The sequence below is a fragment of the Tachysurus fulvidraco genome, chromosome 14 (assembly GCF_022655615.1).
Source record: "Tachysurus fulvidraco isolate hzauxx_2018 chromosome 14, HZAU_PFXX_2.0, whole genome shotgun sequence".
NCBI classification, from domain to species: domain Eukaryota; kingdom Metazoa; phylum Chordata; class Actinopteri; order Siluriformes; family Bagridae; genus Tachysurus; species Tachysurus fulvidraco.
This window is the reverse complement of record NC_062531.1, coordinates 23548486-23561100: the sequence shown is the minus strand read 5'-3', so window position 1 is coordinate 23561100 and position 12615 is coordinate 23548486. Positions and strand designations below refer to the sequence as shown.

At 37.0% G+C, this 12615-nt stretch overlaps 2 protein-coding genes across 11 annotated transcripts in view; both read left to right on the top strand.

Moving 5' to 3' along the window:
• The window catches only part of aak1a (AP2 associated kinase 1a), a 39999-nt gene extending 33593 nt beyond the window's left edge, over positions 1-6406 (top strand). For 5 of the 9 annotated variants that reach the window (XM_027151507.2, XM_047823015.1, XM_047823014.1 and 2 more), the window contains one exon: positions 3966-6406. In XM_027151507.2, the coding sequence (XP_027007308.2) occupies positions 3966-4630 (665 nt within the window). In that variant the 3' untranslated portion in view covers positions 4631-6406. Of the gene's footprint in view, positions 1-977; positions 1043-2447; positions 2455-3965 lie in introns of all 9 variants that reach the window. The other 4 variants (XM_047823010.1, XM_047823011.1, XM_047823009.1 and 1 more) reach the window with 2 other exon arrangements.
• Positions 6407-7854: 1448 nt separating this feature from the next.
• nfu1 (NFU1 iron-sulfur cluster scaffold homolog (S. cerevisiae)) lies at positions 7855-12126 on the top strand. 2 transcript variants are annotated; one of them, XM_027151335.2, is made up of 8 exons: positions 7855-8008; positions 9918-10012; positions 10099-10234; positions 10629-10695; positions 10802-10919; positions 11032-11095; positions 11192-11366; positions 12040-12126. In XM_027151335.2, exons 1-8 carry the CDS (start codon positions 7914-7916, stop codon positions 12067-12069), a joined length of 780 nt encoding a protein of 259 aa, XP_027007136.1. In that variant the 5' UTR covers positions 7855-7913; the 3' UTR covers positions 12070-12126. The 2 variants fall into 2 exon arrangements, with proteins under 2 accessions (XP_027007136.1, XP_027007137.1); XM_027151336.2 differs by having other exon boundaries at positions 7900-8008; positions 9921-10012.
• Positions 12127-12615: the final 489 nt, after the last annotated feature.

The window sequence follows — 12615 nt, the reverse complement described above, 5'->3', positions numbered from 1 at the left end:
CCTCATTTCCGGGGCAATTGAAATGGAACACGTTTTGGTGTATGCGGTTTTCAGAATGCGATCAAAAAGAAGACAAAAAAACTCGTTAAAACAGTTATGCTACAAAAAACAGCGTTTACTGTTTGCTGCATTTTCGCTGGCGGCAGCAGTGCGTTTTAAGACCCGACGAGAAGCCTGGGTGAAAGATCACTTCCCTTGTACTGTGACGTACTTCCCTTTGTGAGGAGTATAGCGCTGACGTATGTGGCTTGAACAACCACATTCATTTACACCTGTCCAGTTTCATCTGAAATGCGTCCCAGACCTCCTCCTGAAGGGGTTTGAACCATCGGATTTATATCCGTCTCGAAAACGTTTCGGAGGGCATTTAGACCTGGTCTTTTTACCATCGGATAGCTATCTGATCACAGAAAACGCATGAAGTGACCAGGTGTAAAAAAAAACCCCTTTGTCATGTCTCACTTCACAGTGGTGCTTAATATCAGGCTTGTATGAAAATAGGCACTCAGGACTTTAAGAATTAGTCGTTTTTCAGAAGTATTTCTGTTTTCCCCAAGCCTACTTTTTAATATAATTGTTTCATAGAAAAAACAAAAACAGTTGGTTACCATTCAAATTCACTGTAAGGTTATCAACAGAGGAAGAAACACACGTCTCATGCTGAAAGTCCTGACTCGTCAGTCTTAGATCAGACTTGTGATGATAAAATAATTCATTTGTTTAATCTGATTGAAAATGTCTTATAAGTGTACTGGTAAAGAGGGTTAATGAACGTGTCATAATCCAGCCCCATAGAGAGAAATCTCACTCTCATTCCATTAATTCAAATATTGTTTTAGTAACAAAAGAAGGCTTTTTATTCCCTGGCTTGTCCTAACCTCCCCTTTCACTAACCTTGATTTATTTTCTTTTCCCTCTCTTTTCAGTCTTCCTGAAGCTCACATTTTGCTTTATTATCCCTGCTCGAGTTTCCATAGGTTCCATAGAGACATCCGAAAAATCATTCGGCGCGACTCGACATCACAGACAAACATACAGACAGGTGACAAATATGTAGTACAAATATACTAAAATGCTGTGCTACTTAAAGCCACAGGAACAACTTGACATAGATGATGATGATGATAAGTCTTTAAAACCATACTGAATCGGTGTACACCTTCCCTGCAGGAGTTTGCAGAAATTCTTATATTGTGTTTATTATTTTTCCAATTTGCATGTTTTTTCTTGGTTTTTTTTTTGTTTTTTTGCATTAATTTCTGCACTCGCAAAATCCTGGAGGGACTGATGAACCCCACAGAACCTAAATTTCTGTTCAGTTAAACTGAGATGTGAAGAATATGAAGGCCAATACAATCTTCATCATTTACATCATCATCTACATCATCATCATCATCATCAAACCGTTCACTGATCCACACGGAAGGGTAAATTAATAAAATATAAATAAATAAATAAATAAATAAATAAATACTCCCCGCATAGATTTTGTTTAATTTGTCACCTGTTGGTATAAAAGACCGATTTGACGAGCACTACTTTTACAAAAGGATTACCGACCGAAAAAAGTAACACAAATGAAAGATGATTTGATCAAAACAGTGTGATTTTAATGAACCACATTTATCTGTGTGTTCCGTTATTCATTATTTATTCATAAACCCTCAAAAATACTGGCACAGCGAGGTTCGATACAACTCGTACTGTTTCACGCAAATAAGAATTTGCCGGTAAAACAAGGATATGCTGATTTTAAAAATGGATTTAGTCAGTATAAAAATAAAGCACTAACCACAATTATTGATTTTGACATTTGGTCATTTTCTACATATTTTTAATCCACTTTTTTTTTTTTTAATTATTATTATTATTTTGTCAAAATTTAGATTTTTCTTTTTTTACTTTTGTTTTATTTATTTATTTATTTATTTATTTATTTATTTATTTACTTATTTTGTCTCATACTTTTTATACAGACACTGTTGTTACAACTAAGAACATCTATGTAACCAACAAAACCACGGCCAACGACTAGGCTAGGTTAGGCTAGGTTAGGTCAACTTTATTATCCCCGAGGGGCAATTTGTTTCACAGCCAGCAGAATCCATACAATCCCAAACACACAACAACAAATAGTACATAACAGAAAAAAACCAAACATTTTAGCTAAATATCTCCTGAAAACTGTGCCTCGTGTTTTTGATCAAATCACTTGCCTTTTGATCAACCTAAATCTTTACCTCACGTGATCTTTTATGCCGAATCATTTCTCGTTCGTTCCATCCTGAGTAAACAAGGAGCAGGGAGGGGAAAAGCGTAAAGGCACAGACGACATATAGGCCGAGGATCTCTTCTAAAATCCGTGCTTACTTGTACATTTCGATTTCTAGTGTTATAGCCTACTGCTTATATTAACCTTTCCTACATGCGATACCCTCTGTCCACAGTCTGAAGGTAAGAATTTGCTCCATCTCCGTATCTGTATACTTGTATCATTGTATCTGACTTCGCCTTCCTTGTTTCCATGAGTCTTAGCTTTACACACCATTTCCACACGTTTTTATTTAATACGATATCTCTCGCTTTTGATAAACTTTTTCGTCCTGGTTTTACCTGCTTTTTTTTATTGCTTTTTAATTTTGAAAATGTTATACAAAGCTGTTTATTTAATTTATACAATATGTGGAAACAAGGCTGTAGTCTTTCTGTGGTAGCTGTTATCTGTGGGTCGGAATACAATAGTAATGTTGTAGATATCTGGTGTTGGTCCATAGCATCGTTGTGACTCCTTTTTTTTTGCTTGTGAATGTATGTTTTTAACCGTAGCTCCTTTGTTTGGTCTGTGTGGTTATTTATTTATTTTTTCAGTTTGAACTGTTTTCACAAAGAAAGTTCAATTGTTAAACATCGTCTCGGTTTAAAGGATCGTTTGGGCAAAAAAAAAAACAACAGATGCAAACAGTTTTCTCTAAAACATGTACTCGACCAGACGAAACGTGTCACGCTCTTTTAGTTTTGTACTATAAACATCGCTAACAAGTAACAGAAGTCTATTTTTTTCAAAATGTATTTATATTAACATTTACATTACACACTACAATCAGAGTCAAGCTACGGTGCCCTCCAATAATATTGGCACCCTTGGTAAACATGAGCTAAGAAGGCTGTGGAAAATTGGTCTTTATTGTTTAACCTTTTGATCAGTTTATACAAAAAAAAAAATACTAATAATAATCATAAGAATTCTTGTCTCTCATGGATCTCAAACGTGTTCCCTAACCTCATCAGGTATTATAGGAGATTCAGAGCTGGCAACCTGGAAAAGCGAAGTGGCACAAAGTTAGGATGTCAATAATTCTGCCACACACATTTCAACAAGATTTTTTTTTTTTTTTAATAAAACACTTTTTTTTTTCTTTTTTTTTTTTTTTTACAATTATTTGTTATCCATGAGATATTTTTCTGATTTGTTTTTTATCGGAAGTTATAACAATAAAGGTATTTTTTTCACAGCTGCCTTTGCTCATATTTACCAACACGATTCCAGCCAGCGATTTTGTTTTATTCCAGGTTGTTACTTCCATGAGTTTACAGTGTTAATCTCTGCAGTGGGGTTTTGTTCATGCTCATCAGTCACCAGTTGTTTACAGAGAAGAATGTGTGTGACAGACTTCCTTTACTTGTTACGTACTTTGTAAAAGCCTTGTAGCGTTCGTGCAGAACTAAAGAAGCGAACGCCGAACGCCATGTCTCGCCTGGCCGACTACATCGTAACATATAAGGTAAAATCTATAAGGTAGAATCAGCAAAGTGGCATCTCGAATAGTAGATTTTCCATGTAAAGTGTCCACGTAACAATTTGTCGTCCTGATTCGACGTCATGAGGTCATTTTGCTGAGTCTACCCAAGACTGAGCACTTTTAATACTCAATGATGATTTTTTTTCTTGTCTCTCTGTTCTCCAGAGGCCAATGTGAAGACTAATGGCATGCTTTTAGAAGGTGACGAAGCAGAAATCCCTACTGAAGACTGGATGCATTCTAGCGAAGAGGATGACGAGGACGAAGACGAGAGAACTGGCGAGGCCAGGCCGAGCGAAGCTTCCAGTCTCGACTGCAGTGGCTCGAGACCTTTGTTGCAGGACTTTGATGAGGATGAAGAACAAGAGCTGGAAGCTTCAGGAAACCTCCAGACGTCCTCGAAACTTGAACCCGGTGATGTCCCGCAGTCTGCTGATGTCTTCGCCAAAGCGCCTTTTCAGGTGGTGCAGGAAACCGACAGCGACGTGGATGTGTTTGCGAACGCTCCGTTTCCTCGCCCACCGACTTCAGCTTCGTCTTTATCTCAAAAGTCAGACGTCTTCCTCCAGGCGCCATTCGGAAAGAGAAAGGAAACCTGGGGGATGGTTTACGCTCATCCTGTCTCTCAGGCTGGGATGCAGCACACCAATGTGGTGCCTTTTAATCACGGAAGCCATGAACAAAGCGTCCTTGATCAAGTGGCTCCTGTACCTTTTCGACCTCAGGCTTTAGCAAAGTACTCCAGACATTATGAGGGACCTGACATACACGCTGACGATCCGTTTCTCTCTGCACCTTTTCACCGTAAAGGACCTCAAGAGAAGCACTAAGCCTGGACTAGTTCTGATCTAATCTCATCACCTCCGCATCTTTCTGTTTCAGACCGTTCTTTGACAGAAGGATGCTGAGAAATATATTTATGGCGTCTACTAAGGAGAAGGTAGAAACCTTCTGTGAAAAACAAGAAACCATATGCAAGAATGAAGCACATCCTTGCTGAAGGGTGGTCTTTACATGGATTGAACAACAATGCAAACAAACCCAAATGTCTGTGTTCTTTGCCTACCTCGGTTTATTTCTATGCTGAGAGAGAATCTGATGTAATCATGGGTTGAGTGTCATGAGTGTACACTTGAGGCTAGTAGGAAGCTTCCACACTGAAATTATTGCCTACATGGTGCACTCCCTTAATGTCACCTACTTACACTGGTGATGGGGGGGGGGTTAAAAAAAACATTAATGTATCTTACTTGAGTGTTATTGAACTACACTTTCACACATTGTTCAGATGATTGCACAAATTAACACAATAGTACTATTATCATGGGTCTAGTCTTTTTTTTTTTTTGCTTCCTGTCTTTAAATGTATCCATTGGCAATTTTGGTTGTGGTTCCTGAGCCTCAATATTTACTTTTCTCAAACACAATGTTCGATAGAAACATTTATTTATCTTCAGTAAGTGCTTTATACTGGTCAGGAACATGGTGGACCCTGAGCCTGTACTCTGGAACGCTGGATACATGGATGAGACACCAGATCATTGTCATCCACTGTCATTCATACTCGGGGCAATTTGGAGTCGCTGGTCAGCCTACCAGCATGATTTCAGAAAAGGGGAGGAAACCTAGAGAACCCTGGGGGAAACTCTACCAGATCGCAAAGAAATTTCATGGTAGATCTCCCATTTCAGTGTCATTTTATTCTGGGCTCCTTTATATGCTGGATTTCTTTGCACAGAAACTGACATGTAGATTGTGATTAAAACCGACACTGTGTCATCTTGTCTTAATTGCAGTAATTAAGCTATCGATGATTGTATAACGCAAATCATTGAAATATTTTATTATTTCATATCACACTCCAGTTCTTGGTCCATGTTGTTATGTTAGCATTTGGACTTTAAGCTCCACAGTATTGTGAAGTTTATCACTTGAATGCATACATGTATACATCCAGTGCTGTATTTCTCCAAGGATCTTGAATTTCATATGAATCCTTTGCTGTTCCAAATATCATTCTTTCTGTCTGTCTGTCTACTTTATTTTCTTTCCACCTCTCTTTGCATTTGTCAGTCTTTCTTTTGTGTGTGTGTGTGTGTGTGTGTGTGTGTGTGTGTATACCTTAAATGCAATGACCTTGCTTTTGATATAATTTCAAAACTCGCTATTGGGACAGTAACGTTGTGTATGAGGGGGTGTGTGTGTGTGTCTATGTTTATAATAATCTTGAGGTATTTGGTGACATGAAATGTATCTATGTTTGAACCTTTTGGAGTGTGTGTGTGTGTGTGTGTGTATTTGTGGTTTGTGCATCTTCAGCACCTTTGCAGTCTGAAATGCAGCGTGTGACATTTCGGTTATCATGAAGGCACTCGTTCGAAATTCTTCGTTTTTCCAAAGCACTAGTCTGTCCAAACAACACGCGTCAGAGTGTGTTGTGTACGAATAAAAACAAAAAAAACAAGGAGTTAATATAATTGAGGTAATATATATTTTTGTCACAATAATGCAAAGGATGTGTGATGCATTTTGTGTTTCATGTAAGGAATAAAATGTGACTGGGCATGCTGTCCTCATAAAAAAAGAAATAAACAATCATGAATTAATTATTGTGCTGTGTGTGCTTTATTTCTCATATACTTCAGCAATCTGATAACACCAAGCAATTTATTTATTAAAGAAAGACCAGGAAACAAAGCTTTACATCTGAATGGAACAAATACTGCCCCTGGAGACTCCTTCCATCAATAACAAATAATCATCAGCTTAAATAAATGAATGAGCACAAAAGCATTAGTAACAGGGCTTCTCACGCAGGAGACTTTTTATCATAGGTTTAATATGCCGCAGCACCCAAAATGTATCAGTCCGCACCGCACGATCAAGCACATCTCCCCTGGAGTTCTTAGTCGAGCCTGACACTTATCAGCCAATCAAAAAAAAGAAATTACACAATAGCCAATCAGAAAATAGCACTATCTGGGTAAGATTTAATGCAACAACCAATTTAAAAAAAAAAACATTCATTAGAGAGGGTATTTTTGATGGTCAGTTTGAACAAAACCTCAACACGAAACAGCTTGTCTCTGGACGGGACATTGTCCTCAATCATGACACTAAAAATGTCTGGGCTTGAGCCAAACTGTTTTAAATGGGAGCAACATTACAAATGATAAAGGAGTCCAAAAAGGCAACAAACACTTACAATAAACAACACCAGTCATAATCAGTCTCTCTATCTCTCTCTCTCTCTCTCTCTCTCTCTCTCTCTCTCTCTCTCTCTCTCTCTCTCTCTCACACACACACACACACATAAATTAATAAATGTAAATTAAACAAATACTGGGGTTGGAGATGTTACGCTTGCCTGTCTTCAAAACTTGAGAGCCCTGTTAATAATAAGTAATAATTTAGAATTCATAATTGATTTACTCATACGTCCATCTTCAGTAAGCACTTTATACTGATCACGGTCGATCCCTGGCATGAAGAATGTTCTATCGAGTTGAGGTCAGAATCCTGTGCAGGCCGTGAAAGTGACCGGAACGCCTGAATTCAACGAGATGGCATCGTATCCCAAATCTTTTGCCAATATTGTGTAACAATGCAAACATCAGACACCAAACGTACCAGAAATGACCAATACATTTATGATGAAGGGTAAAAAAAAAAAAAAAAAAAAAAAAAAAAAGTGAAATACAGTAAACGTAAAAGTTTCTTTTTTTCTTATGTACTGCTACAAACTGAGGAGAAAGTGATAAAGTAGTTTGAATATAGCTTATTGAACTAATAAGTAAATTTATATTATGCTAAAAATGGTAGCTAGCAACATTAGCACTGAAGACTAATAAAAAAAAACTCAACACACTTTGAAAGTTTTTTTTTTAAATCTTTTGGCTGAATGACTAAATATAAATTCTGTGGGGATTGTGTCTTGTTTGTTTGTTTTTTATTTATTTTTTTGGCATTTATTGTTATTATTGGAGCTGTTTGTGTAACATTTCTGGTGATTTAGCCGTTTAGCTTGACTCACTTCATTCAGCACAGAGTCTCGCGCACCATCTAGCGCCTGTGACGGTTAAACCGGAAGTGTGCGTTTTGACACGCAGACTGATGAAGGAAGTGACGCATCTTTTGACCCTTACTAACATGGCGGCGTACAGGCGTGCAGGAGTTATATGGAATTTCTGTGCCCTAGTCACAGGAACGTAAGTGCTAGATGTATAATGTAAAAGTTTCCGATGCAGTATTTTTATACACTTATGTGAATAAAGTAAATAAATAAATAAATAAATACTAATTTACTTTCGTAAATAATTTACAGCCTCTCAGTGTCACTGACAAGGTCTGAGTGACGCAGTGAAGGTTTATAAAGATTAGTGTTATTCATTATTATTGTTATTATTACTATTATTAATAATAATAATATCATTATTACTATTATTATTATTATTATTATTAGATATATTATTATTGTTATTATTATTTTTATTTTTTATTATTGTTATTATTTTTATTGCTGTTATTGTTGTTATTATAAGTATTTTTTATTGTTATTATTATTGCTATTATTATTATTAGTGCTATTGTTGTTGTTATTGTTATCGTTATTATTTTTATAATTATTGTTATTATACGTATTTTTATTGGTATTATTATTATTGTTATTATTTTTATTATTTTTATTATTGTTGTTGTTGTTGTTGTTATTGTTATTATTATTATTTTTATTATTGTTGTTGTTGTTATTGTTATTATTATTATTTTTATTATTTAAATCTAAATAACAACACCTATAAAATCGACTATATGGAACTGGAAAGCTCCTCTATCAGTCGTAAGGAGGTGAATGATAGAGAGAAAAACTATCAGCTTTTGCATGTGCAAGAAATGAAACACTTGGCGACGTGCTGTTATACGATAGGAGATAATAGATGGCGCGATGATACAGATCTACTATTCCAATTCTTTTTATACAACAAATATTTCAACCAGTTATTCATTTTAACTTGGGACTGAACTTTCATCTGTTTCTAGGTCGATTTAATGTTCTTGTGGATGTCTAAACATCCACAAGTCAGCTCCTGTTATCAGCAACAATGAACGTGTAACAGAATAATTTGTAAGGGTTTGTTTACATGTCAGGATTTATTGTTATAGTCCATCATGTCAAACATGGCTACAAAGTATAGCAAGTATGCATCATCAAGCACCAGTTAGACAAAAGGCAAAAGTTTTCATGTTACAGAGAAACTCCTCTGTCCTGAAGAGCTTCTCGTATCAGAAAACGTATGAGACTCCTTCCATACCTGTTAAATAAACATTTCCTTACAGAAAACACATGCTATTCGACTCTGATTATGTGGCGCCTCCCTTGAAGGAAATGAGCTGTTACTTTATAAACGATATAGTAATTACATCTTACCAAGTATAAGTACATCCCTGCATCTCATTCTATTCTATTCCATTCTACCATCTATAGCACAACTCTACATACAATTTATTTCTTTTCCAATTTATTTCTTTATTTATTTTTCATGTGTATTTTTTTGCATTGTCATCTTGTTTGTCTCTGTGTCCTGGAAGCATATGACACTAAAACAAATTCCTTGTATGCGCAAGCATCCTCTCGGCAATAAAGCTCTTTCTGATTCTGATTCTAATTTGAAGTTTCAGCTGACATTACAGTCAGAGCTGCTCTTAAATCAGGCCTGAAGAGCGCTATGGTTTAGGCAAATTTCTGAATTGTTTAAAAGACTGCTTATAATTCTTACATAATTTTGTTATATTTTTCAATATAACATATAACACAGTGTATATTTCATGTCTATAGCACCCAACCTGTATATTTTGTATATCCATACCTGCATATTCATCTGTATATTATTATCCTGTTCATACTTTAAATACTGTACATATTGCACTTGCTGCTTATTGCACTTCTGATTAGATGCCAAACGGCATTTCATTGCCTTGTACTTGTACATGCGTAATGACAATAAAGTCGAATCTAATCTAATAACACATCATGTAACGTGTCACCGCTTGTGTTTACGTTCTGAATCTCCTGGTAGAGAGAGAGACACATTAGCTAAAGTTGTATTTCTTGATCTCTAGAAGAACCCTAGCGTGTAGACATCACCATGGATCTGCACTCGGTAAGCTTTCCTTCAACATGAGGACATTGCCGCGGTGTCCTACAGCCACGTTTGGTGAGTATTTCGAACCGCTGTGCTTGGGTTATCTTACACTAACTTTAGACTTATGAGGTAAGAATTTCATTTTTCTTTCTATTTAGTGAGAAACATGTTTATTCAGACTCAGGACACTCCAAACCCAAACAGCCTGAAGTTTCTCCCAGGGCGGGTGGTGTTAGAATCGGGCACTATGGACTTTGTTGCTCCTAGAGATGCCTACTGCTCTCCACTGGCCAGGTGACTTCTTTAGTATTCTGTCTCGGAGTAACATCTTTCCACTGAAGGAAGATAAGGAAGCTTGCATTATATCACCATTATCTTCCACAGCATTTTTTGAATTCTAGTGATTGTTTCGTGCCACAGATTTCAGACGTTTTCTTTAATCTAATGTCGGATGTGAACATTAGCTGAATCTCTTGACTTGTATCTGCACATATTTATGCTTCTGCCATGTGATTGGCTTATTAAACAATTGCAAGAATGTACCGGTGTTTGTAATACAGTTGATGTGTGTGTGAGGATTCTGTTTATTTAAATTGACGTAATCAGCCTATTGTGTTCCTGACTGTGATAAATATTTGTTTATTCTCGATCTTGGATCGAAACTCTGCTTTGTGTTGCTTTTTTACAGGCAGCTCTTCAGAATCGATGGCGTCAGAAGCGTCTTCTTAGGCCCAGACTTCATAACCATCACAAAGGTACAGGGGCATATATTATTATTAATATTAATATTAATGTTATTATTTAATCTGTTAATGAAACACTACATATAAATAACAGTAGAGCTTTCTCTTTCGTTGACAGTCTGATTCACACACAGAGTGGAAGTTGATTAAACCGGACGTCTTTGCCACCATTATGGACTTCTTCACGTCCGGCATTCCTGTCATTAATGAAGACACCGTTCCACGTACAGACACCGGTACGGTCGCACGTGACTACGATTTTCATGCTGTAGTTATTGTCTAAAATGTCTAAGAACTAAAGGGAAACATGCAACTGTTTTTTTTTTCTTCCCTCACATTTTGCTCTAGCGCCCTCAGAGGACGACGACGAGGTCGTGGCCATGATCAAAGAACTGCTCGACACACGGATCAGGTGCCGTTTCTTCCTCTCGTGCCATTTATAATCTTATCTGATCTGTTTTGCTGAGCATTTCTTATAAGAATGTGGATTCTGCTGTCCTTCTCCCAGGCCCACGGTGCAGGAGGACGGCGGCGACGTGCTCTATCGGGGTTTTGAGGACGGCATCGTTAAGCTGCAGCTCCAAGGCTCGTGTACCAGCTGCCCCAGTTCCATCGTCACGCTGAAGAACGGCATCCAGAACATGCTGCAGTTTTATGTCCCTGAGGTGGAGGGAGTAGAACAGGTGACCAAAAAAGAAACCATCTCTCTTGTTAGACAACATTTCATCTAATACAGACCCATCATGCCAAGAATACTTGTCACACCCTAGATGATATAAACAAACTTTATTTATGGCGTATTTTCATTATCGTTTTCATAGAAACATCTCAGACACGGACTTGCGTGTAAGACGTGCGCATAAGCGAAAACATGTTTGTCTGTTTGTTCCTGATATGGTAAATTTTTCTGCGTGAAGATGTTTATCGTTTATGTGCCGGTGAAGGAGTCTCCAGTCCCAGCATTTTTGTAAAAAAAAATAAAATAAAATAGCAGAAAAACAGTAGATTTTCTGTGGAATGTAATGTATTATAGGCACATTCTGAGGAACTGGTTACAGCAACCACCTTTAACTGTCTTCTCTTTATATTTATTTTAATATAATTTATTATAATTATATATTATAATGCACTCACCCTTTTCTGCACATTCTGTATATAGTAGTTATATCGTATTTGCATTTTGCACCATCTGTGTACATCTATATCGGTTTATATCTATTTACATTTGTGTGTGTAAGAGCGCCTTAATTCCTTTGTACAGCTATACAATGAAAATATAAGTATTCTATTCGATTATATGCATCATCAGTTGTGCCCACAGCGTGATATCATCCTGATCTTGTCACTCTCTCTCAGGTGAAGGAAGAAGATGTGGGTGTGGAATAACATACCCAGCAATGAGAGCTAGGACACAGGATCTGGACACTCCTGCCTCCTACATCTCAAAAAAAAAAACACCCGAGGAGGATGAAGACGATCTTAGCAAACTCTTGGAAATGTTATGGGACGTTATTATGTTAGGGAAATGTCGGAAATGGTTACAGTAAAGATGATGGCGCATCGTACACTCGGTATGGTTTTGTCCCGAATCAAAGTACACAGTGCTTCAATACCTTGTTGTTTTTATTGCACTATACTGTAAAACCAATTTGACTGTATAGCACTTAGATCCTGACTGCATCATGCATTTGTTATATTTATAGCAACTTCAGTTTCCTTAAACCACCATGACACACCACCCCCCCACCCAAAAAAAAAATAAAGGGTCTTGGTGTGTTTTTCCCCAAAGGTGTGTGTATGAATGTAAACCTGACCAAGGTTACATGTTTAAAAATGTACTTTTTTCCCCCCTAACAAACACCAAGCACTATTGTTGTTTTTAGTCTGTTCTGTAATCTAGACCAACACGATTCAAATGAAACAATTGGGCTA